This window comes from Patagioenas fasciata, chromosome 7, assembly GCF_037038585.1.
Source record: "Patagioenas fasciata isolate bPatFas1 chromosome 7, bPatFas1.hap1, whole genome shotgun sequence".
NCBI lineage: Eukaryota > Metazoa > Chordata > Aves > Columbiformes > Columbidae > Patagioenas > Patagioenas fasciata.
Window position 1 is genome coordinate 33,760,579 of NC_092526.1, and position 25,393 is coordinate 33,785,971.

At 50.0% G+C, this 25,393-nt stretch overlaps 1 protein-coding gene across 1 annotated transcript in view; it reads right to left on the reverse strand.

Annotated features, from left to right (window-relative positions):
- Positions 1 to 209: 209 nt before the first annotated feature.
- LOC136103235 (RNA-binding protein 44) overlaps positions 210 to 25,393 on the reverse strand; it is a 37,634-nt gene continuing 12,450 nt past the window's right edge. The window contains exons 14-17 of the mRNA XM_071810750.1: positions 25,326 to 25,339; positions 24,172 to 24,291; positions 8,002 to 8,140; positions 210 to 1,091 (exon numbers count right to left, since the gene is read on the reverse strand). Of these exons, the coding sequence (XP_071666851.1) occupies positions 836 to 1,091; positions 8,002 to 8,140; positions 24,172 to 24,291; positions 25,326 to 25,339 (529 nt within the window). The 3' untranslated portion in view covers positions 210 to 835. The remainder of the gene's footprint in view (positions 1,092 to 8,001; positions 8,141 to 24,171; positions 24,292 to 25,325; positions 25,340 to 25,393) is intronic.

Consider the following 25,393-nt stretch of genomic DNA (forward strand, 5'->3'; position numbering starts at 1 on the left):
CACTGCAGCATTGCTTGTTAAGTTTTCCCTGTGCCTTTTCTCTTACAGCTTCACAGGCTCCTGTATGTGCTGCTGGAGGTGCAGGGAAGCAGGGAAAGGAAATGCAGAGATCAGTACACAGGAGCAGAGCTGTAGCGCGAGCTTGATCCACTTGGACTCCAGCATTCAGGGAGGGGCCAAGCACAAAGGATTCACACTAGAGACAGGGACCTGGTTTATTGATGTATTTATTCGTTTAGGTAGGAAAAGCACCTTGTTCCTGTTGCTTGTGAGCCCCAGGGCACCGCCAAGGCCACCACCCATGCCACCATCTGCCACTGGCAACTTTTACCTAGTGCTCCCCATCTCCCAGGCAAAACCCACCCTGTTCAGGCCTCGTCCTTGTGCGAGGGGAGAAGATTCCTTTCCTGGTGTGAAAAAAAAAAAAAAAAGGCAAAAAGAAGCAGCTGTGGTGGTTACTGGCACGCTGGCACTGTAGGGCTGGCAGGATTTCAACCACCTCATCCTCTTTTTGTTTTCTCTTTAAAAATGTTCCTCTTTTGGCACGTGATGCTGGGGGTTTGCTGGGAGGGAAGCAAGTGGGAAAGGATGAGCAGAGCCATGACAGTGTTGATGTCTGGGTCAAGCCGTGCTCCCCAGTACCCCGAGAGGACTCTGCGACAGCCTGTGATGGCTTCACCAGCCACCGGCATCCCGGACCACCAAAACAGTGTCTTAAATTACGTACTCATTTGGAAACTGCTGGGTGAGCAGCACATGTGGAGGGTCCCAGTGAGGGAGGAGCGGTGGTGTTGCTGTCTCTGCCTCCGGGGCTTTGTCCTCCCCCAGGGTGTCCCTACACGATGCCCTCGCTGCGTTTGCTCCTCCACACCACCAGCGCGGTCATCAGCAGGGTGACGAGGACGGGCAGCACGATGAAGGGGCAGAGGACGCTGTTGGGGGGGTCGTGCAGCGCCCGGCCGGAGGGAGCACAGTTCCTGAAGTACTGCTTGTGCACGGCCACGAAGAACTCATCCACCAGCCGGTTGGGCCAGTAGCAGTCGAGCCTCTCGGCGATCAGCGCCGTGCAGTTCGTCAGCTCCCCGTATGTGCTGCAACACAGACAAGGACAAAAGGAACCAGAAATAAAGACACAGAACCTACTTAAAATACTTATAATTGCCTAAAAATGGGGGATTTTGCACATGTGAACCAACAGCATGCTTTTGAAGCTCACCTCTCTGCAGTACGCTGCTTTGCAGGTCAGCAGGACCACGACCCATCCACCACTCAATGGACAGCAAGTCCATTTTCTCTTTGTTTTTTTAAATATTTGGAAAATGAGGTGCAGCCCGAGCAAAAGGGACAACACAGAGAGCACAGTCCCTGTGCTTGTCCACCCATACCTGCAAGGACAGGTACGACCATGGGTTTCAAATCTTACCTGATTTAACATTACCTGTGCATAAAAAAACCCATGTATATATACAATTATTTCTTCCCCATCCCAATTACTCCTATCTAATTCTAGAGCAGCAAAGCTAACCAAACCCAGCTGGGCAATTAAAAACACACCTGGGGAAAAAAAGTCCTTTATAAGCAGCTTCCCAACTACCGGCCGCAGCCTCTCTGCGTCCCATCAGCCGGGTTTTCGGGAGGCGCAGCTGCCTCGCCGTGCCTGGCACACGGCAGTGCTGGAGGGAGCCCCTGCGGAGTGCGGTGATTTAATTAATGGGGCGCCCAGAGCTACTAAAAGCAGCTTCTGCTCAGTGTCCCATTGTGCAAAATTACCATTTCCCGTTCATCAGCAGCCTTAGGAGATCTCAGGAGCTGAAGCATCCTCAGGAACCAAAGGGAAAGAGTTAACAACGAAGCAAATAAAAGCTATTTTTAAAACTGAAGGGCCGTGCAGCAGCTGGCTTAGCCCTGCTGCAGCTCAGACCGCGCTTTCATGCTGATAAATAGCTGCTCCCATAACTACACCTGAAAACGTGCAAGTAACCAAAGCAAACCGCTGGCAGCACATGGAAGGATAAATTGTAATTACACTTTGCACTTGGGCAGCATCCTATTTCAGTGCTCAGACAGCTCCATGTGCCCCGGCTGGGAGAGGCTGGACTGGAGCAGCTGCAGCCCTGCGAGCAGCACAGGGCGGAGAGGAGGTGGCCGTGGTGCTGCGAGTGTCTGTCCAGGTGTGGAAGGATGTACTTCCATCCTGATGGGGGGGGCTGCAGCAGTGGGTTAATGTACATAAGTCTCCTGTCTTCATTAAAGTCACCCTGCTCTGGGTGGGACGGCATTCTCAGTATGAACAAGATGCCATCACGGGTGCCATAATGGCCCCTCATACCCTCTCAAAACCCAGCAGGGAGTGAGCAGGAGGGGTCTGGAGATAGAAGGAAACATTTTAAGTGACAGCTATAAATATAGAGGTGACAACAAGGGCTGTTGAGCTCCTGGCCAAGGAAAAGCAAGTCTGGATGCACTTCAAGAGACAATTTTCTGTCCTTTACATGAAGCACTATCTGACTATCATAGTTCTATGAACAGCCAACCAAAAGCAAAGCCAAACCCTCAGCTACATCCAAGTGCTTTCACTGCTTCCACTTTATCTCCTAGACCCTTGGCCATGCACAGACATGAGCTGACAACCAGTGACCACATCCATCCCCATGAGCAGGTCCTGAGCTGCTGTGTCTCACGCGGTTTGGAGAGCGGTCCTGTGAGACTCACTCCTTCTATCCTCACATGCCGAGCACCAAGACACGTGGCATTGGAGCCCTTCTCATTGCTGGGATACAGATAAACCAGCCTGGTCGGACCCAGGCTGCTGCTTGCGATGCCTTGTCAGAAGGGATCAGGCTCCCAGCAGAGAGCAGCAGTGTTGACGCCCGGGGCCGAGCGTTCTCCTCCCTGCCACAGCCATGGCGAGTGCTCATCCTGTTGCATCTCCAAAGCAGCATCTGGTTCCCTCTCTCCGCAAGGAGAACCGCATTCTTACATTAGCACGACACCAGTGTGGCTGCGAAACCTGGCTGGCAATGGAGGAGTTGTTAGTCAAAACCTTTTCTTTCAATGTGAATAAGATGATATTTGGAATTAGAGCATGCAACAAAAGCCTTTCCATTGGGTGCCTCTGCCCCCATGGAAAGGTATTTGAAAGCTCTACTGCCCAGTTGTGTCTGCAGAAAAAAGCTGGTCAGAGCACTCAGACTGGTCCTGCCTCCCACAACCTCAAGGAACGCTCGTCAGCAAAGGATTCCCAAGTCATGCTCCTTTTCCCAGCCAGGCCTGGGCTTTCCCGGGATCTTCCCCAGTGCCATAAATCACCTGTAGCCCAGCAGGGGCTCCCCTGGGGGCTTACCTGCACTTCGGGACGGGAGATGAAGCTGGCTGCAGTCCCTGCCCATGGCTGCAGGAGCGCTGAGTGTCCTGAGCTCATCGTGACCGCCAGTGTGTCCCCAGAGACCACTGGACATGGGGGCAGAGGGAAAGGAGAAGCGATCTGTGCCCATGCCACCTCCTTCTCCTGCCCCCTGCCTCCTCTCCCTCGGTTTTGCTTTAAATACCAGCATATTAATTTAAAATCCTTTAAAAAAAGCCTTAAAAATTAATTACTAAAAAAATATTTAAAGCTTGTGATTGCTGAGCTGATGTAGGACAGCCCCAGGAGCAGGGTAGGTTTTTCCAAGCCATCCCATCACCACAGGCTGCGGGCAGAGAGACAGGCAGGGAGACGGGCAGCCTGCTCTGAAAAGTACGGCTTTGCTTATTTCAAGTATTATTTCTTTCCCTGCCCAATGTGAACTGCAATTAAAACTGTTTTCCTCATCACCATGGAAACGGTTTAGGTTTAAAGGATGCTGTGGCAGGAGGAGGCCAAGCAGTGCGGGGACAAACACAGGCAGGACAGGGATGGAGCTGGGACACTGGTGGGAAGCAATCAAGGACTGATTTATGGTTTGACGGGCCCTGAATGCTCATACTGCCACAAATCCTAAGCAATGCCTCTAGTTTTGCACCACTGCAATCCAGACTGGAATGTGATCTGCCATTTATTCCTCACCAGCACCTGGGTGTGGAGGGTGTCACACTATGGATACTGGTTAGGGTTCACAGGATTGCCAGCTCTCCCTTTTTGCCATGACTATCACAATCTTTCCAATCCTCCCCAAATCCCTTGCTTCAGAATGACAAGGCTTTCCTTTTGCTTTGTAAATTAGAAGGAAAAATTGATTTCCTCCTCTACAAGGCTGCAGGGCAAGCTTGCAACCTGAAGATAAATAAGTAGATAATAAGATAATGGATCAATCTATTGTCTGTAAGATAACAGATAAATAACCTGAAGACACACTGAGTGTATTCCCCGCTGTGAGAGCAGCCCTGGCCGGGGTAGGAGCGGGCAGAGCACCAGGCGTGCTGGGAGCCGGCAGCATCGGCACATTTCTGGACCCGGCCCATTTCTGGACCCAGCTGCAGCTGTCAGCTTGACAGGCGAAACACCACACGGGTGAGCTCCTTCCCTGCAGGATGCCTGCAGCGATGGGAGAGTTTTAGGCATGCCATGAGGTGGATATATTTGGGATGAGGGCGCCTGGCTCGGCTGGAGTGACACCCGCAGCTGTGCACCGCTCAGCACCATGAGCATCCTCCCGTCCTGCTCGCTGCTGCCCGATGCACCAATGCTGTGCAAAAATCATCACGCAAAGCTGTCCCTGGCCCACCAGTGAGCCAAAACCATGCAGGAAAATATCTGTAAGTCATGGGCTCCTGCTGATGCATTTGTGGGTGAGCAGCTGACAGCCCGACCGCTCCAGCAGCCCTGGCTCTGCCAGCACCGCTCCATGTCCCCAAAATAGCTGCCCTAAGGGAGACCACAGCTAATGCCCCAGCTCAATCACTGCACCCATGAATCTGGACCTGGAATCAAAATAGACAAATTGATCTTTCGGATAATTAGTCGTGCACAGCTGAGATCCCGGTCAAAGCAGCTCGGCCACCACCATGAAGCAGAGGAGACCATGATGCCACTACAGTTTTAAATAAGAGGGTCACTGCAAGCCCTGGGAAAAAAGCCACTGTGGTGTGTGGTCTAAATTGCTCTCAGGTCAGGGATCTACAGGGCAATGCCACGGAGGGGCTGGAGATACTGGGTAGGTGGGCGGCTGACCAGGTGAGCCACAGGAAAACACCTCTCAGAGCTTCTCCCTTCCCAGGAGACAGCGTCCCTTGCCAACTTCTGGAACTCATTATTTTATTAAAAAACATCTGGCATGCCATTCCTGAAGTGTGTAACAGCTCACACAAGTTCCCCTGGTGCACCATAAACACTTGCATATCAAAAAACATCACCTTTCCCCAAACAAGCACAGCTAAGAAAGCCAGCAGAGCTTGACAGTGTTGGACAAACCTTCTCAGAGAGCTGGTGCTTGTCCACACGGTCCAAGCCCAACCTCAGGAAATGCTCCTGCTTCAGAGAAATCCCTCATTACACCTGACCACAGCGATACTCGTGATGCAAGAGCTCTGCGGGTAAGACAGGAGGATAATCTGCAGCCTATAAATAGGACCAATAAACCACAATTACAAACTCTGCTGAGACAATTCATTTATCCAGATGTTCCCATCATGTCATTCTCAATTGAGCAGTAAACGATGGGTCTAACGGGCACTTCCCCGCTAAATGATGCATATGAGAAATCACAGCTCCAAACCTGATGCTGCTGATGGTACAGGACCTGTCAGAGGCAAAACCTTCAAGCATTTCTCCTTCTCATTTTAAGCATCAAAATTCCTCGGTTTGGGGGAAGATATGGAGAAGAAATGGGCTCTAGGCAGGCGTTTTATTTCCATCTCTTCATCTCATGCCTGGTGGAAGTCACGTCCTTCCCCATAAAGCCAGATTGGCGGCCAGCCAGCCTATGCCATCCCTTGCCCACACCAGTGGGGATCTCTCCCAACGGCACTTTTTCTCCCAAAAAGGGATGGCAAGTTCCACAGAAGCCCAGGGAGCAGCGGTATTGAGCGAGGTGGCCACCCAAAACACATATCCTTGCAGAGCAGCTTATTTACCGCAGTAGCTGAGCTATTTCTACCTGATTTTCCCAGTGCCCTGAGGGCACTGGAGTGTCAGAGGAATGTCATCTCTTAAATAACCAGAGCCTTCTGTTTGCACGGAGCAAACGGACTCATGCAATCAATTAAACACTGCGAGTTCATCAACATTTCCTCCAAGTCCCTCGAGGATAACAAGTTTAGTAGAAGCTATTTAGAATTAAAAAAACCAAGATGTCAGAGATGAAGAACAAGCTTTTTAATACACCTCTGCTTCCTGTGCAATGGCTTCACCAAAGGTCTGGAGGAGGAGATGGACTGCATCTCCCCAAGCTTGCAGATAGCACTGGAGCAGGACCAAAAGCAAAGTCCTGCTGCTGGGACACACTCAGCCCCTGCCTGGGGACAGTCTATGTCGGGGACTGCTCTGCTGGGCTGTCCCCAGGGTTGAGAGTTCACACCCAGCGCAGCCAGGAGACACCAGGGAGCTGGTTATCCCCTTCTCCTGCCACTCACAACATCTGGATCACATCTGGATGCTGTCCCCATAGGTGTTGACAGAGCGGGAGAGGTCCCGCAGGGACCCCAAAGGCAGAAGGGAGCTGAAGCAACAGCAGCAGTGCTGGACATTTTTGAGGACCACATGAGGTTCCTCATAGTCTTTCCACTCTCTTTTCTTCCCCTCTATTTTGTCACTGATAAAGGGGAAAGAAAACCCAAGCTATCCTTTTGAAATGCTATTTAACCCTATATATGTATGCTTATATACACATATGCATATGTTTTAATTTCACACAGAAAAAAAAGGGGTATGAAATGGGAAATGGACCAAAATCTTACAAAATCTCTAATTTTTGTGCAAAACATTCATGGCCTACAGCAACATCTCAACATTTCCAATTGACCTCAATCCCCACTTTGTGTCACAAGAACGCGGTTTTGTTCAGTGCTTCGTTTTCCCAGAGAAAGGCCACGCCACAACAACGCTGTACAACGCAGAAAGCCAACTCAAAGTGGAGAATGGGGTTTGTTTTCTCTTTTCAGATGAGACACAGAGACCCCAGACTGATCTTTGCAACCGTAATCAAAACCATCTCACCAGGAGAATGATTTCAGCCATAGTCGTACCGAAAAATTCAGCTCTGCTGATTATAAATAGGAAGGAATCAATCCCAAGAAAGTGCTGTTCAGGTCGTTTGCAATAAAAAGGACCCAAAAGAAACGCCAAAAAAAGCCAAAACCAAACCCACAGAGCAGCACGTTTCCTAAATGCAACAACCCTGCTCTCCCTAGTGCTGCTGCATTGAAGTAGGGTTCCCTTATCACCCTCATTATCCCCCCAAGATGCCACCGAGTGCTCCACCAGGCAAGCAGACCACATCTCTGCTTCTCCTAAGGCACAAATCACTGCTAATTCCCTGACACTGATCACAAACAGGAGGCTTAGCAGCAGACTGCCATGCTGTGCCATGCTGGCCTCTCCCTCTCGTTGCTAAGAAAAATCAACAGGCAACTTTTGGAAGTAGTGGACAAGCCAGCAGCACTGGTAGGATAGCCTGGGATGTTCTCATAGGGTCTGAGGGCATCTCAGTGGGTTGTGGGGTTTTCAAGCTGAGTTAGGGTGTTTTGGACTGCCTGGATCACTTGAGTGCTGGGAGAAAAAATAATCTCATGGAAAATATGTCCTTCAATAAGTGAGTCACCACAAGAGGTAACAGAGCCATGACACGGATCCCAGCCTTATTAACACATCAACATCCAGCATGAAGGAGACAGTGAGTCCTTCAGCTGGACCTACCAGGGATGGAGCCAGGGCACCATCAGCACTTGCCAAGCAAAACCAAATGGCACATTTGTCCCCCGCATCGAATAAAACACACCACCAACCTCCTTGCGCCCCAGAAAAGATGGGTGTAGGTGGTCTCAGGACTTCACGAAGGGAGGAGTGAGCAGAGGGACCTCACTTACCCCACGGTCTCATCCCAGTCGCACCAGAGCCGCTGCCCGATGCCCTCCATGCTGAGCTGGAACTGCTTCAGGCAGTAGTGCCGGATCATCCAGCCGTAGTCCGCCTCCTGGCACGCCGTCGCCGTGATGAAGTGATGGGCTGGAAGACATGCGAGGGGAGAGGGGGTCAGGCTCTGCCGCAGTGGGTCATGGCCCCACCACAGCTCCCCTGGCGTGGTCCCCCTCTGGCTTTTCACACAGAAGGCATCTGTCAAAGCAAAGCTGGACATCAAAGCAACCCCACTGTCAACCGGCTTCTTCAAAACCTCCTTCTCGGGGTTTTATTTCCTTCTTCACATCCCTCTGACAGCAGCATCATTCTCTGTTACCGTCCCCAGTGTCTGACAGTAGATAAATCAATTATTCAAAATATGCCAGGGAAGTCATAAATAAGTAAGGAGGCAGATGTATTCTCTGCTGATCACCTGACACACATCTTTGCACTTTAAATTCCCAGTTTTTTGGATTACAAAAAGAGTAAGTTTGGAAATAAACTGACAGTTCCCAGTCAGATCCCTGCTGCTGCTGAGCAAAGGACCCCTTAAAAATTATCTGCACATTGCCGTGCTTGGAAACAAATATCCACCTCAGAAGGAGCGCAGGGACTAGGACGGTGAAATTCATCTCTGGCTGCGTGGCGCTGATTTAATTCACCTCTGGGTATCCATCACCACTACACGGTGCCTTTTGGGTTGGGACCAGAGGAGGAAGAGATGCTGCTTAATTTGCTCCAAGTTTGTGCACAATTAGTGTAATGTGGCTAGCAAGTGGGAAGGGAAAAGGACAGTAATGCTACAAAGGGAAGAGGGAGCAGGCTCAAGGCAAAAAAAAAACTCTGGAGGAATGATTTACTGAGCCTGGCTATAAATAATATCTTTCACTTGGTCCCAAAGTGCCAGCTTGTGCCTTTGCAGCTCCTGGAGTACACTGGAGGCATCGCATACCAATGCTATTTTTTGCTGTGTGCGAATAACCCTGCTCAAAAGAGTGGGGCTTTATTTTTATTTCTATTTTATAACAAAACAGAATTTAGCTACTTATTTAGCAGTCTGTGTGCAAAACCCATGGGACATTGCTGGTGGCTCCTGCCCAGGGGGATGCTCTCGAGTGGTCTCCTCTCTAGCCCCCAAATTCATGGAGCACTTCAGCACCAGCATCCTATGGCAAGGGGTGGGAACTCGGGATCTGCTGGGATATTTGGGCAGTGAGGGACCCCCTGGACCGGGTTTCTGGATGGCTGCAGGGCTCCCACACCACCTCCCACCACGGCAGCCGCTTCGATCCAGCTTGAGACGAGGTGACAGGAGTTATGAAGCCAAGGGAAGGGAGTTAAGGAACATTAAACCCTCAGTGTTGCGGTAATAAAACCGAGTTTATAATAATTTAAAGCTCTGATCAGCTGATACCAGCCAGGGGCTGACCCCACAGCAGCTGCCAACACCACCTCAGCCAGCGACAAGCCCTGCTCTGAAATGCGAAGGTTTGGGATGCTGGAGCAAAGCGCCGAGCGAGGAGATGGAGGAGGGGAGGTGCAGTAATTTTACGAGAGAGCTGGACTACAAATCTCAGTCCAGGCAGGCTGAGGGATGATTGATGGCTGGGTGGCTTTTCTCCCCTTCCCATCCCTTCAAATCTGGGTGAAATCAAGTGCGCAAGTGACACAGCTGAGCGAGCACCAGCATCCAAGGGAGGTTCAGGTTCCACCCAAGAAGTCAGCCCTTGGTCAAGACCATGCACCCGACTGTGAAGGACAAGTAGACGGACAAACAGCTTGCATGAACACATCAAATGCAGAACAGGAGAGAGCTGCGTAAGGGGAGAAAGGAGAGCAGGGGAGGTGAACAGATTAAAAAGCAGCCAGAGAAGTGGCTGAGGGAACTGAAGAGCAAAGGAGGAAACAGAGCCAGGCAGAAATGAGTGAGACACACAAAGCATGGAGAGAAATTGAGGAAGACAAAGCTGTTTTAAGAAATTCAAGAGCAATACAGCATGAGCAGAAAGAGAAGCAGAAGTTCCCGAGCAAGGCCAGGCTGCCCTTTGCCAACTGTGCTCCTCCCTGCTCCCAATTAGCACGGATGAGCCCAAAGACAAGTCATCACTCGTAGCATAAAAACAACTGTCCTTAGAGATGCCCAAAGATTTTCTGATGACTGTGCATCTGCTCCTACAGAACAGACCTAAAGGAAACCACCTAACAGTTCCACCTTGGGTAGGGAGAGAAGAAACACTAAATAAACCATGGGGATGAAGCAGATGAGAACTGCAAACTCACCATCCCTGAGCGCTAGACTCATACGCTTGCACTTTGTTCCTGCCTCTTGTCTCAGCTCCGAAGGTCCCTCACAGGCACAGCAGCACCTTTCTTCCACCCCAGGCAGCTCTTTGCAGTGTTCTCCAGGAGCTCTGCCTTCCCCATGAGGGCTTCTGCAGAAGTGAACATTGCAGATGCCAACAGCCAAGGCTTGGCTTGGCAACCCCAAGGAGTGGTGCAGAGACTGCGCTCCTGGAAAACATATCCCCCACAACATAGAACGGCAGAATCACAGAATGTCCTCAGTTGGAAAGGGCTCACAAGAATCACCAAGTCCAACTCCTGTCCCTGCACAGGACAACCCCACAGTTCACACCATGTGTCTGAGGACATTGTCCAGGCTCTTCTTGAACACTGTCGGGCTTGGGGCCAAGACACCTCCCTGGGGAGCCTGTTCCAGTGTCCAGCACCCTCTGGGTGAAGAACCTTTTCCTAATGTGCAACCTGAACTTCCCCTGACACATCTTCCTGTCATTCCCTCAGGTTCTGTCATTGGTAGCTAAAGAGTCCAGTCCCATCTCCCACACCTACATGTGAGGTCTGTCTGCAAATCCTTTTCCCCCAGGGGACTGGGGAACCAGACCCATCAGCCAGTGACTAAGACATTTCACAAGGACATTTGATTTTTAACAACCTGAAGGGCTCTTTTGTTTTATACATCAGAGACAAAGAGCATCCAGGAGGAGGAAGGCTCAACAGAGCCTGTTGTATAAATGCTGCGAGGATGGAGCTGGACACAGTGAGGCCAAAAAGCTCCTTTGTTTTCAGCTGGCTAAGGAAAACTGGCTTTAGTTTTAAATGCACATTTTAAGGTCAAAGCAAGGAAAAGCTCCTGCCACATTTCCACATGGTCCCTGCCTAAACCCACGAATATTTCCCTTCTGCTTCCCAGATTTCCCCCAAACCCATGTTTATCTACACGTCAGGCCGGGACTGGCTCGGGGTTTGTAACAACAGGGGAAAAGAGCAGGGAGGGATATTTGTACCTCCTGGTTCTTATTCCAGCAGGTTTTCCACCCCTCTTCATCCCTGCTGATGGAGACGGTGTAAGTCAGCTCGGGGAGCTGTAAATAACTGAGCTGCGCAGTGGTCACATCACTGTACTTAGCAGCATCCCTTTGCAAAGGATATAAGGAGCTGCTAAGAAAATGAGCCCCAAAAGCCAACTACACTGAGGCTGAGATGCCTCCCAGTGCTCCTGTTCCTTGGAAAAAATGGCCTCAGGAGCTGCAGGTCGCAGTGGTCCTCTGGGAACATCCCACCAGAGCCATGTGGTACCTCCAAAGCCCCGCTTGGTCTTTAGGTGCCACCTAGACACGGCACAGTGGGTGATCTCCATCTTCCCATGTCTCCCCAGCCATATAGGTGATACCACCGTGAGCTGCCCAAAAATTCATCCTTGCAATGTATGCGCACAGTGCCTTCTGTGTGCAAAGATGTCTTCTGCTGGAAGGAGGCACTATCCGATGTGGTGTTTATCTAGTGCAAGGACCTGCATGACTGTTAATGAACGCCCTTCCCTGCCAAGAGGAGCACTGATTGCCTGATAGAAGATGTAACTTTAAGGATATTTAATTCGCCTTCTCACCTGGAGCATCCTGAGAGCGGTGGTGAGGAAGTGATTAGAGGAAAGGCTTTTTCAGGAATCACAGACCCTCTTGATTGCTCTGGGATTGATGTCCTGGAGAGTCCCAGCAAACGTCTAACAGGGTTCAGCTTCCTGAGGGTTAACTGTGAAAACCCCAAGTCACTCGTGTATTTAAGCAAAAAAACAGTGTTGGCCCTGAACTGTTACGATAATTTTGGAAAAATAACTGGACTTTCTTCTATTGCACATCTTATTACTGGGGTTTGGGTAAAGAGCTCTGAGCAAACAGCTCTTGCCAACAGAAGGATCAGACCCAGCCCCGAACTTCTCATCCAAAACACTTATGGGAGGGTGAGAGGACATGGGAGACAGGAGGCAGAAGATGAGCCTGAGAAACATCCTGGTTCACAGCCAAAAAATGCAAAACTTGCAGGGGGGTTCGCTTTGTTGACTCAAAGCCCACAAACCAGCCTGGCTGGAAGCAGCAGATGGTTTGGCGGGGGATGGAGCAAATGCTTGCAGGACTAAAAATAAACCCACCGCTGCCAGCCACACTCGCACGTAAGGGTTGGACTGGGCTCTGGCTGGTCCCCATGAACTGTGGACATGGGAACTGGCAGCATCGCTGCAAACCTGTCCTGGGACCTCCCTGACTGCCTCTACCCACCCACACCTCCTCCTGAGCCTGACGTTGCCCTCCCTAGACAAAGCCAGATGGGGCGAAGGGGCATTTCCAGCCTCCTGTTTTGTACCTCTGGCCCCCATGGTGGAGTTAGAAACTCAGAACTTTTTTTTCCAAAAAGCCCACTGAGTCCCAACAGAGGTAGCAGCCCAGCGCTGGAGATGAACCCCCCTTGCGGCTCACCTTCCACACCAGGCTCTGAAGACCCCCATGATGTCCAGCTTCAGATAGGGTTTAAAAACCAAACCACTGCATAACCAAGCAGGAAGCTCAGGTCTTGTGCAAGAAACATCACATCACGAAACACAAGAGGGAAGGGAAGTCACCCACGCCAGCTGGGGAGGAGGGGGGAGAAAGGCACAACTGCCCCTTCCAGCATCTGCAGCACCGTAACCCCTGGGAAGGGTCTGGCATCCTCTGCTTAAAAATACACCTCCTGCCGGAGTTGCTTCAGGCAGCTGCCAGCTCAGCGAAGGCTTCAGAGCTTGTAAATGCTGCCTTGGTTCACCAGGAAAAAATGAAGCTGGCACTTAGCAAATGTGTGAGCCCCTTCAGCTGGAGCTGGGGGGGCAGAAAATGCAGATGTTAACGTCGGGGAACGACAGGGAAACTGGCACACCACCATTCATTTGTCTATCAGAAAGGCAGGAGCCGTCCACTAACACCTCTGGTTTGCTGATAGCCTGGGACGTGCCCCCGCAGTCAAACGAAACCTCTGAACCCTGATGGGGGATGCTATTTCTGTCCTGTTTTTTTACAGGGAATGTATTTTTAAAGCCCCTCGTCCCTGCCTGTCTGGATCAGGCCAGGAGCATTCCCACCCGCCCAGAGCTGCTGGGATCCAGCAGCAGCTCCTGGGGCTGTCAGGGCTGTGCAGCGTCTTGGGAACAGTCAGATGGATGGAGGCACCCCAGCTATGCAGGTGATCGTGGGGGTGACAGAGACCCGACCACTTCTCTAGCAGTCTGCCCAAGCCCCACCACCAGCACAGGATCATCCCATCCCTTCCCATGGAGGCTGAGCCCAGCTTCTCCCCAGGCAGCTCCTCTGGTCCTGTCCTCCCTTCCAAGGTTGGCAGTATTTCATGTGCAGCATCTCTCCCTCTCTCTATGAGCCTGCAGCAAGGGAACGTGGGCACAGGGCTCTCCATGTTGCCTCCCCAGGCACAGTCCCCCTGTGCTCTCGTCCCCCGAGTACCAACTTTCAATTCAGGTTACCTCCTTTTCCTCAGGTGAGAACCATCATCTTGGCCTCTTCTGTAAAGCACTGGTAGATGTGGAAAAGCAATAATTGTTATTTAACAGACAGAAAATGAGCCCACAGCCAACTACCCACCAGGTCTGCAGCTGACAGAGCTACCCTGCCACCACATCAGACTAAATAAATTTAGCCAAGGAAAATGGATGATATGTAGCACTTCAATCATCTCAAAAACTTCATTTGCTAATGCATGATTGGACAAGCTGCTGCTGCTTTCACCATGGCAAAGCACCAGGCTCCCCACATCCAGTTTAAGGGCCTCAAAAATACACGGAGGTGTTTGAAGTCACTGCAGAGATGCTCCTACTTCCCCATCACTGTAGGGATGCAGGTGCTTGGCAAGCAGCAGGTGAGCCCATGGAAAAGGCCTGTCCCCCTCACTGGCAACCCAGATACACAGCCAGATTCAGGCTTGGGGAGATCAGAACAAGGAGGGATTCATTGGTCACCCAAAGCTGTTTAAGGTGAGAAGGGCATTTCTCATGCCAGCAGCACTAATCCAGAGAGTAGCTCTGCCCCAAGCCTGCTCCCTGCTACTTCTGGAGCATCCTTGGGACCCAAAACCAGACAGCCTCTGTCTCCCCTGCCTGCTGCACACTTGTTGACACTACCCCTTAATCTATAGGATCTTCCTTCCCAGCATAGCCATTCAGGATGTAAAGAGGGAATTCATGGGATATTCGGGGGGTTTTCATGTGGTGAAAGGGAGAGGGGATTTTTCAACAAGGCACTGAACCACTGTGCCGCAAGGATTTCAGAGTCAAAGCAGATGCTAGGAGGTGAGGGAAGGCTGCTCTCGGGATGTTCTGGACATGCTGCCACAGCTCGCTTTGCAGAAGAGAAGGAGCATCCCCCCTTCTCCCTCCCCTCTGCCCCAGGGGGCTGCAGATGGAGTAGCAGAAGGAAACTACCCAGCTCCTACTTGAACAGAGCGGCCTGTAAACATGGCCAGAGCTCCCCAGCAAGGTCTAAGATGGAGGACTCACCCCATATTCCCCCAGTCCAACAGCTTCACTGCCACAAAGCCACAAAAGCTTTCCAATTACTCGAGTGCTCAGGAAACTTGGATGGGAGAGAAGTCACTCAGGCTAGGGGTGGGGGAAAAGAGCCTCACAGCAGGGAAAAAATGTTAAATGAAAAGAGACAGGGCTAGGAAAGCTCAATTTTAGGAGAAGAGATGGTCCCCCAAAACACGCACGTTGTTCTGTCTTTGCTTGTGCAAATGAGGCCTCTGTGCCAAATATGCACCATGGCAGGAGGTACAGGGCGTAAGTGCCACGCCAGGGGCACAAGCAGCAGCGAGAGTCAGTGTAAAACCTTGCTGGCAGATAACTGAGTGCAGAATCAGTAGAAAAACTCAGTCACTGCTCAGCCAGGCTGGGGATGGTACCCAGTCAGGGACCTGGCCATGCAGATAGCTCAGGTGGCAGATACCCTCCAAAGAGGCCAAAGGCATCTATGTCTTTGGGAACGAAGCACAACACGTGGTGGGTCTGAAGAGCTCACAGAGGTCCTGCCTGTGCCATCCCACCGCTGCTGCCTGCGGAGCAACTCTAGAAGTCTCATTTCTGGGGGGACATGGTCCAATGAGAACGGGAGCAGAACCAGCGTGAGGGCTGTGGCTTGCAAAAGCCAGGCTGCAGGCAGCATCACGATGCACCAGAAATGCTTCTGGGGATAAACATCACTGGGCATAAAGACTTATTTATGGTAAAAGGCAGTAACAGGAGAAGGTCAAACGGAAACAAGCGGATCACGAATAAGCATCAGCTCCATCTCAGCTGCACGCCAGCAGCCGGACACGGCTCTCGGCGCAAACGCCACCCCAGAGACCGCAGCAGCCCTGTACCATCACACCGTATTTCCCGGTCCCCTCATTGTACCTGTAAACAGGGCACACAGCACCAAAGCGCTACCATTGACTACATCCCTACCTGTTTTTTTGGCAGCCCAATGATCCTTTGATAAACCCGCCACCTACAATTCGCTCTGAAGCGGCACCATGTTTTTACCAAAGCACAGTGCGCCCAAGCACCGCAATTCCTTTCCCCCGGTGGCAGTGAGAGGTGAGCAGAGCATCTCCAGTCGCTGTTCGCTGGAGCCAGCACCCCGACCCCGTCACCCCATCCCAGCTCCGCGGCCCCACGAGGAGCAGGGCTCCAGCACGCTCCGCTGCGCCCAGCAATCAGCTCCATAGCTAGGGCCCTAATTAGGGCCGCTTTGTGAGCGGCAGGCTAACGAAGCCGGGCGGTACATGGGTCAGGAGTCCTTTTGCCCTCATTTCTCTTCCCAGCACAACACCTCCTCGCCACATCCCAGCTCTCGTTGCCTTGCCAAAGGGACCACATAATCACAGAGATTTCCCTGCCCGTCCCCCTGGGGACCTGTGCCTGCCCTGCCCTCGGCAGCTGCTTTCCCACGGGACAAGGGACCCAGCCCGAAGTGTCTTTCCGAGATGCCGCTTCTCCCGAGGCACTGGAGTGGCACCCGGGGTGGCAGCTCTGCAAAGAGGAAAACAATTTTGGGGACTGAAATGAAAACCACTAGGGCCTTCAGCCTGCCCAGGTGGGGTTTCACCAGCCCACCTCTGCCAGTAATGCTGCCCAACTCCTGCCTTGCCATCCCCCTGCCCACGGTGACCCTGCCCCTGCACCCCCAGCTCACAGCCCGGCCCCAACGGGAACCCCAACCACCAATGACCAAAAATACCATCAAATCTGCTGGTTCAAACTGTCCTGCTTCATCTGCTTAATAAGGCACTTGCTTAAAACAATAATAAAAAAAAGAAAACAAACAGGCATCGCTTTCGCAGGCAGCCAGCTCCTACCTCAACTTCAACAAAGAATTCACTGGTGGTCATTTTTAAGCAGTTTATTTTGTGCCCTCTTGTAATGCTTGGGAGAACTATAAAATGATAGCAAAAACAAACACCCTCAGCCTAGCAAAAAAACTAAGTGATTACAAATCATCAAAGTATCAGCTCAATGGATAAATGACTACATTCCTTCACAGGCACAACAGGATACCAAAAGTAAAACCTCAGATATCCTTTTGGGTTTCATTATTATGTTCAGCTGTATGCAAAATATCTCATTAGTGCTGGTTGGGAAAAAAAGCTAACTATTTATTTTGCTTTGTCTAATAAAATGAAGGGGAATAATCACTTCAGGAACAGTGGATGAAGTCTCACTGGATGAAGTCCCCCTTTTCTACACTGAATCAATGAATCAGATTAAAGTAATTTAGGTTCTGTGTGGAAAGGACAACTCCAGTTGTCCTAAATATCAAAGCAATTAGTTTTCTGAGGATTTGAGGGATTTAAGAGACATGGAAATGATTTGGGATGGTATAAGCTTCCAAAGCACTAAATTACTGCAATATATAGTGACTCACAGAAGTGTCAAGCAATTGCCTCAACAAGCCCACAGAGAACAGTTTCCCCAGCCCCTCCGGCTGGATCCCACACTCAGGAGATGCTCGGGCAGCAGAGATCCTGCTGCACCGTGTTATTCCTCTTCCAAGTTCTATATACTATAGAGCACCTCAGAAAGCAGCTTTCCTGTACCTACAATGTAACAGTCAAGCCCTCCCTAAATGAAAGGTAATTCAACATCGTTCTGATACAGGTTTCCACATATCGGCTCCTGTAAATGCCTAATATTTGGTTAAAATTAAAATGCAAAACAAATGCTACTACTTTGCAACACATCACCCAGCGCAGGACAATTCCAGCTTAGCTGGGTCACAAGGGGTTCACTTTTTGCCACATAGTATTGCTGTTAAATGATATTAACTAATAAATACATTGAAATGGGCTGTTCAAAGAGCCAGGACCCTGGTCCAGTGTCTCTCCTTGCCTCAGTTTCCCATATGTATCAGCACGAGTTACGGTATGTCCTTGATACCCATCAGCAGCTGCCAAGAACATTTCCAGAAACAGGACTTACCTTACGTGTCCCTAGACCTGATTCTCCATAGAACGGAATGGCAAATACTTTTCTTCCTTCCCAAAAATTCATTTAGTAAGTAAAATAAAATCAAAACCAGCTGAGAAGGAGGGAAGGAGAAAGGGAATCAAAAGCCAGGCACGCTGAAAAGCAACTGCTAGCTGACTGAAATCACGAGAGGGAAAAATCGGCCATAAGCAGCTAGTTATAAAGATAACTATATATATCCTTAATGAATAGTGGGGTCTTTTTAAAAACAATCTGCCTTGATTAAATTAATGGAGGAAAACCACAGGTTTTAGACACGCACTGGAGATGAGCGACGGTACAGTCCTGACTTGACTGGCTTCACCTATTCCCAGTTCAAATCAGGTCTGACCATTACCACCATTAAATACCGCTCACTGACCCAGATGAGCTGAACAGGGACCCTCGTTTAATTCTGAACACCCCTATTTTGGCAATGGCCTGTGTGGCTGGCAGCTGCTTGCAGGGGCTGAAGCGATGCCACTCCAGGAACCAGCGGTGTTGCTCCTGCCTACCAGGGGAGGACAGTGGTTTCCAGCATCCTCATCCCGGCACCTTAACCAGGCATTAGACCCGTGCTTTAGAGTTACTTGTAAACCATCAACAAAGCGCAGGACGCCAAAAGAGGCCAGATGTCTGCTGGGTCTCAAAGCTGGAGTGGTCTTGTTGCAGAAAGCCAGGGAGAAACGAGCAGCCCCAACGCTCAAGATCTCAAGAATGTGCTGAAGGCAAACACGTCCTTCTCCCCCTGCCCCCAGACTATTTTTTCCTTCAGCTATTTCAGTTGATTGAGGCTATAATAAGAACAGGGAAACTTAACACCAAGGTTAAAAGTGCCCAGCATCAGTTTGGAGACAACACGCTTCGATTCTTGGTTCAGGTTTCAATGGGTCTGTGTGCATTAAATGTGGATTATTCTTTTATTCTGTTTTATTGAACTACCATAGAGATAAAAAAATAAGCTCCTGGGCAAGTATTATTCACTCAGATTGCCTATAAAGAAGCATATAATAAATAAATATAAAAATTCATTAGGGAGAAAAATAAAATAAATAGCTGCAGTGTCTTGTTAGTGTATTCATCATAGGCTGCAAAGAACAGCAGCTTGACTAATTACTTTGAATATACAGTTTCCAGACTAAAATCTGTCACTGAGCCATTTCAGCAGCTCGGGAATAATTTATTTTCCATTTTAGAGGATTCTCAAGGTAGTTTTCTTTCCTTCCTGCCGAATAACGTGCAGAGATGACACTTCTCTGCCACTCACCCACACAGAGCGCTGCCACTTTCCCAACAAACGTTACCGGAAGGATACAGGGAAGCCCGGAGGAATCTCATCCCACCCGTGGCTGAAATCCAGCGCTGCCAGAGTTTTTTGGCCAGGCTGCTGCCAGTTTCCCAGAACAGAAAAAGGTATATAGCTATCTGACCAAGTCAAGATGCTGTGTATCCCCTGTATATGCCATCTCCCCTGCACTCAGTGCTACCTCATGGTGTTTTCAGTCCTCGCTCGGTGCAGGGTCTGTGCTGGCAAAGGGCTGCAACCACAATCGCTGCTTTGGGGCCAAAACCTCCACCAGACATGCATGCTAATACTGACAGAGCCAGGCTTTGCAGCTGGTCAGTGAGGCAGAAGAACTTGCTAGCACAGAGCAATAACTCCAGATTTCCACCCACAGATTTCCAAGACCTCCCTCAACTCTGTAATGACCCAATATTGATTTCCAGCCCTATGAAAACATCAAGAATGCCAACCTCATTTTTAGCTATTATGAGGTCTCTCATTTCATTCCAGGTCATGGCATTTATATTTTCATTACCTACAACCTCCAGGGTCATTACAAGATTATGGTGGTGGTGTTTAACGGCTGTTTAATTCAACAGCATTTCATACTTAATAAATGCAATTCAATTTCTCAAAGCCAAGTGGCTCATGACTGGGTAACACATCCTGCATCCAGCCTACCAAAGCCATACGCCACCAGTTTCTATAGGAATAGAGGTGGCATGTATGGGAGCAGTAGGTGAAATTACACAGTGGAAGTAATTTATTTTTCACTACTCACATGCTTTTATTTTAATGCATAGAAAGCCTTGAGTCCTTTCCATCTCAGAGATACTCTGAAAGGGAGGAGGAACATTCCACTTTACTGTCAGGGATTTATAACACAACACGTTCTAAATATTCAGGAGGATTTTCCCAGAGATGCAGTAGCCTTCAATTAGTCTTTAAGGCAAGACTAAGTATTTTTATAAAAGAGGTGCTTGAGTTCAGATAACACACAGACATTACTGAGTGTGTTTCGGGGTGAAGAAAGACACAGATAATCCTAACACACCTGTCTCACAAAGCTGCTCCCGCTGTCAGGTAGAGGTTTCCCTTTCTTGTTACTTTCAGTGTTCATCTTATTGCTATTATTTTTGAGTCCAGGAAATTCACGCGATCAGCTGAGTACAGCCTGCAAAGCTTGATTGATGGTATCAATGCATAAGGTGTAACAGTTTAAGGATGGCTACAGCGTAAAGGGAATATACACGTACCCAGGCACATACAGAAAAGCCAAGGCATCTCCTCTCACTGCCACATCCTTCCCCAGAGGTGTCTTGGACCAAAGTCCAGGGATCAGAGCTGCGATGTTTATACATAAAGTTAAGACAATTTAAACCATTCCAAAAAACTTCAAAGGTTTTACATCACTACCTTTCCTCCCAATTCCAGGACTCCCAGCAGCTGAACAGAGGACACAACAGTACTTGTAATTTCTTATTTTCCAGCATAGATCATACACAGCACCAATAACTTTCATTTTTTAGGAAAGCATCAGTTTCTGTAGAATATGCAAACGCACTGCTGTACAGCATAGACAAATAATGCAAGGAATCAATACGATAATAATGTTTTACTGGCCTTATTTGCAATCCCTTCTTATCTCTTTCCATAATACAGTTATCTAAACTCCAAAGAAATCAAAGCAGCATAGCACAGTACTGCCGGCAGAAACTGGCACAGGAAGCGACAGCAAACGCTAGCATGGAGAATGTCTGTCCCCACAGGATCTCCAGCCACCCACTAGCACATTTGTGAGAGGCACTGAGCACCACCCGACCCTTCTCACGCCAGCCAGTATCCCCGGGCACACACACGGATGCTGCTGGCACATCCCTGTACCACCTCCAGCAAGCCGTGCAGCAGAAGCACCATCGGTGCGGACCCATCTCTCTGCAGATTTGTGTAGCGTTTAGCACGAGCAAGAGGGTTTTCCTGTTAACTCTCAGCTGCACGACCTTGACCTGGCTCCCGAGCCATAATCCTGCTTCATCCATCATCACCAGCAATAACGAGTCTCCTTGTGAAACCCAGCCCTCAGGTAACCCCTTAAACACCAAGGCAAGGCTGCAGAGCAGAGTGTGGTGCTAATTATCATCGCTCACAGTAACGGTGAGCAAGAGCGTGGCTCATTCCCTCCTCTCTGAGCAGCCCCTGCAGGGAACCGGAGCCAAAAAACGGAAAAAGCCAGATATTACCTCTAATGGAAGCAGTTACCTTGGGATACAGCTGGATCTCAGGCCTGCTGAATGAGACCAGGTTGTTTTTAGGCAGTTGATACCCTGACCATCATGGCTTTTTAAGGACGCTGCAGCCAGTTGCAAAGCTGCTTAAAGCTTGAGCTTTAAGACAAAAGCTTGAGCTTTAAGAGAAAGGCTTTCCTTGCATAGAAGGAAAGCTTAACTGATCCTGCCAGGACCTGGACCCCAGCTTCAGTACAGCCAGGGGGCTATGGCAGCAGGGAGAGAGTCTGTGTCATTCTCTCGTGGCCAAGACCGCATACAAATTTGGGAGTCCACAGCTCTGAGCTGCCAGGAGAGAGCCCTGCAGTTGGGTAGTACAGCTCTCACAGCTTCAGGCCAGGAGCTCAGTTCCCACCACCAAGAAGTCCTGTAGCGGCTCTGGTCCCAGGGCAGGGAGGATGCTCCCAACTGGCAGCAGAAGTTGCTGCAATCTGACTTGACGCAGAAATGACCAACTCAAAGGCACAAAGAAGCACTATCAGCCTTAACCATGCTCCCCATTTTATTCTGGAGGCCACTCGAGTGTCTCAGATAGTATCTATTTCTTCTGAAAGAAAAAGACGGTCTCCACAGACCACTTCTGCATCCTGGTGTGGGGTGCAGTGGCAGACCACAGCTAAATGCATCAAGAATGAGCTGGGGCAGGACCAGGCTCAGTGCAATCCCCTTGAGCTCAGGGTGAGCTGCCTACAGAGGTGGACACATCTCCAGAAACACAGCTCTGGGGAGGAGATCATCACACACCACCGTCCAACACCCATCGTCCATAAAACTCTCAACAATTCACAAGGAAAGGTGCTCCAGTGACAAAGGCAGGTATCTGAGAGTGTGTCCCAAGGCAGTTGCAGGGCTGGCCGTAAAAATACCAACACAGAGCTGGGAAACTCACCCTCCCTACCTGCTGCCTGTCCAAAGAGACCCTGCAACAGCGTGTGGCACCATATACAGGAACAGAGATGATGCTCTCCGCATAAGACCTGGCATTCAGCAGAGGCACTTCGGATTTGTCTGCCACCTCAGCACTCGTTAGCAAGATCCCACATCTATTAGCAGAACCTTTTTCCCCCTTTTGTCTTTCCTTAAAAAAAAAAAAAGAAGCATCAGCAATCTCAGAATTCACAACTCCACTATGACTTCTGGGCTCTCTCAGCTGTCACCTGCAATTTCAGTGGATCCCTGTCTGTGTTCAGGGCCATAAAGCAGAAAGGTAAAGCAGAAACAAGTATTTTGTTGTGCTTCTTTTTTTAAATTGTGCAGAATGTGCACTATTGGTGCACTATTTTTTTTTAAACAGTGCAGAATGTGCTAAAAAAAAAAAATACAGAAGAAGGATGCAATGGAAGACAAATGCATCCAACCACTTGACACCACGATTAGCTGTCATCCATCATGGTTACGTGGCTTGCACAGAGGCAGATGTCCTGCTGTGACCGAGCCTACTGGAGATGGAAAAGCGCAGCCTGGGATTATCACCAACTCCTGCTCTCTTCACTTTCAAAACTTACACTGCCCAAACCAAGAGAAGGAAAGGCAGGAAAAGGGGAAAGGACTAGGACAACAGAGGAGAGATAAAGCCTAGCCGAGCAGGAATTAGGGCTCCATGGCAGCAACATCAGTCACAGGTTTCTGCATGGGACTGCTCCGGAGCCTTTGCCTGCAACCAAGCTCAAAAAATGTTCTTTGTTTAATGGCGCAGCTTTCTCTTCCCTGTGAATAACCATCAGCTAAAGAGTAGTAAATAGTTAATTACGCGGTACGATAAAACCATTACATGCAGCACAGCTCAATGCATTACTCACTGGGGTTTGGAGAAGAAAACGGGCAGGGAAAGAAGGAGAAATCTATGCATCCTCAAAGAGCACTTTGATTTCATGGACAATCAGCATTAGAATGAGGGCATGCAATTTCCCTTTTAAGTAACCTTAAATAAATACACTTCTTATACAGCATACAATTACATGATCCCTCTGAACTGTCTACTGTGGATATTCACGTTACAAGCACTGTACCAGTCTCTACCTGTTGCATCTGCAATTACATGGACAAAGAAACCAGGGCACACTGCACCCCAAGAAAATAACCAGACAATGCAAGAATTTCCAACAAGATTTTAAGTCGATCATCTACTAAACCCAGAACATCCGATCTCAGCATAGAAATATTTGCTTGAACGAGCACTTCTGGCTGCATCCTCTCCCCGTGGCTTGGGAATAGGAAAACTGAGACTCCTAAAGCAGTCTCTTAGTAATTGATTTCTACTTTTGAAAGAAATTGCAAAGGACGTCTCCCCGCACAAGCATGCTTCACTAAATCTCACCTACCAAATAGGAAATCGCACACAAAACAGGCTGTGTCCGACAGCATGGTCATGACATATTTAGAGAAGTTAAATCTTTTATACTTCCCAGTGCTTCAGAACGATTTCTCCTTTTAATTTCCACCTGCCTTCTATGCCGCCAGCAAAATCCAGCCGGAGACTTCGCAGGTTTCGGGGATCAAGAGCTGAGCCGGCGCTGGTAAAGTCAGGGAGGAGGAGGCCAGTGCTGCCCGCCCGTTGGCAGCGCAGAGGCACCGCACACCTCCCGGCCCCGCCACCGCCGGGCTGCTGCGGGGCTGCCAGGGGAGCTACTCCCGCCGCCGCCGCCGCCCCGCACGAACGCTGCCAGCGGTGCCCCCGCGCTTCCCACGTCCTGCCCGGCACCAGCACGCACCCGCTGCAGCGGCAGCCGGGGAAGTTTGCACTTACCCAGCAGGAAGCAGAGGAAACGCCGCGGCAGCAGGGCCATCGCCACGGCCGCACTCTGCCCCGCGCACCCGCCGCCCGCGGCCCGTGGGACGGAGCGGGGCGGCGGGGCAGGATCCTCCCCTCACTCCGTCGCAGCTCCGCTCGCCGGGACCGGTGGGGTGGGCTCCGCGGAGGGGCGGGCCCCGGCCGGCCCAGTGCCCCGGGCTCCGAGCGCCCCGCCTGCCCGGCCCGGCCTGGGGAGTCCGCTCCACCGCCCACTGCTTCGCTCCGGGCGGGGATCGCTTCTCCGCAGCCGTTTCACGTGTCAGTAGAAGGCAGGTAACCGTGGGTTGGCTTCAGCGGGCTCTAGCGGAGCGACATGCCCGACGGGGAAGACGGCGTTGCCTCCACCTCCTCCTCGTGGAACGGGCAGGTGGGCGCCCAGACACGGCAAAGGGAGGGAAAGCACCGAGAAATCCTTTTTTCCTTACGCGTTTTCCTTAGCCCCCTTCCATCTGCACCGAAGGCATTTCTCCTCGCCTAAGGCTAAAAATCATACCTTCCCTTTCTTTTTGCAGAGTGGAATATGAATATAGAGGATGTAATGCAATTTTAGGAGAAAAATAAATGTTTCGTGGTTGGTTTTTTTGTTGGTTTTTGTTTGTTTGTGGTTTTGAGTGGAAAATCGTTACAGAGCTAGTACAAGCTCCACCTACAGCTGGTAAACAAATTCCTGCCTCAACAGGAGCGTGGCTGCTTGAGCTCTTCAGGAGCAACTTTAGGATTAGGATGTGCCATAAGGAACTTGTCATCCCAGTGGGTGAGGGCTCCAGCTGCTGAAAGGTCACTGCCCCACAACTCAGTTCTCTCACATTTTAAGTTAGCTCTCCCTTTTAAAGGGAGAAGAGCAAGAAACAGAAAACTTTAATAAACAAGACAGTGTGCTAATTTCAGTGTTTGCTATCATACCTGTTTCTGCATTCCCAACAGAAACAAAACATCTTGCATGCCAGATAGCCAGTTCTATCAAAACTATTCATAACACCTGCCCAATTACAAAATCAAGTCTAGGGAACACAAGGGGCAGCATCTGCTGTTAATACTGTGGTAGAGCAAAGCCTATGGCTGCTTTTGTCTTGATATAAACAGGGAAGGAGCCAAGGTTGATGCCTCACCTGCAGTGGTTCTGCTAGGAGGAGAGGGAATGGGATCTGAAAACAGCACAACTTTTTCAAGAAGGAAT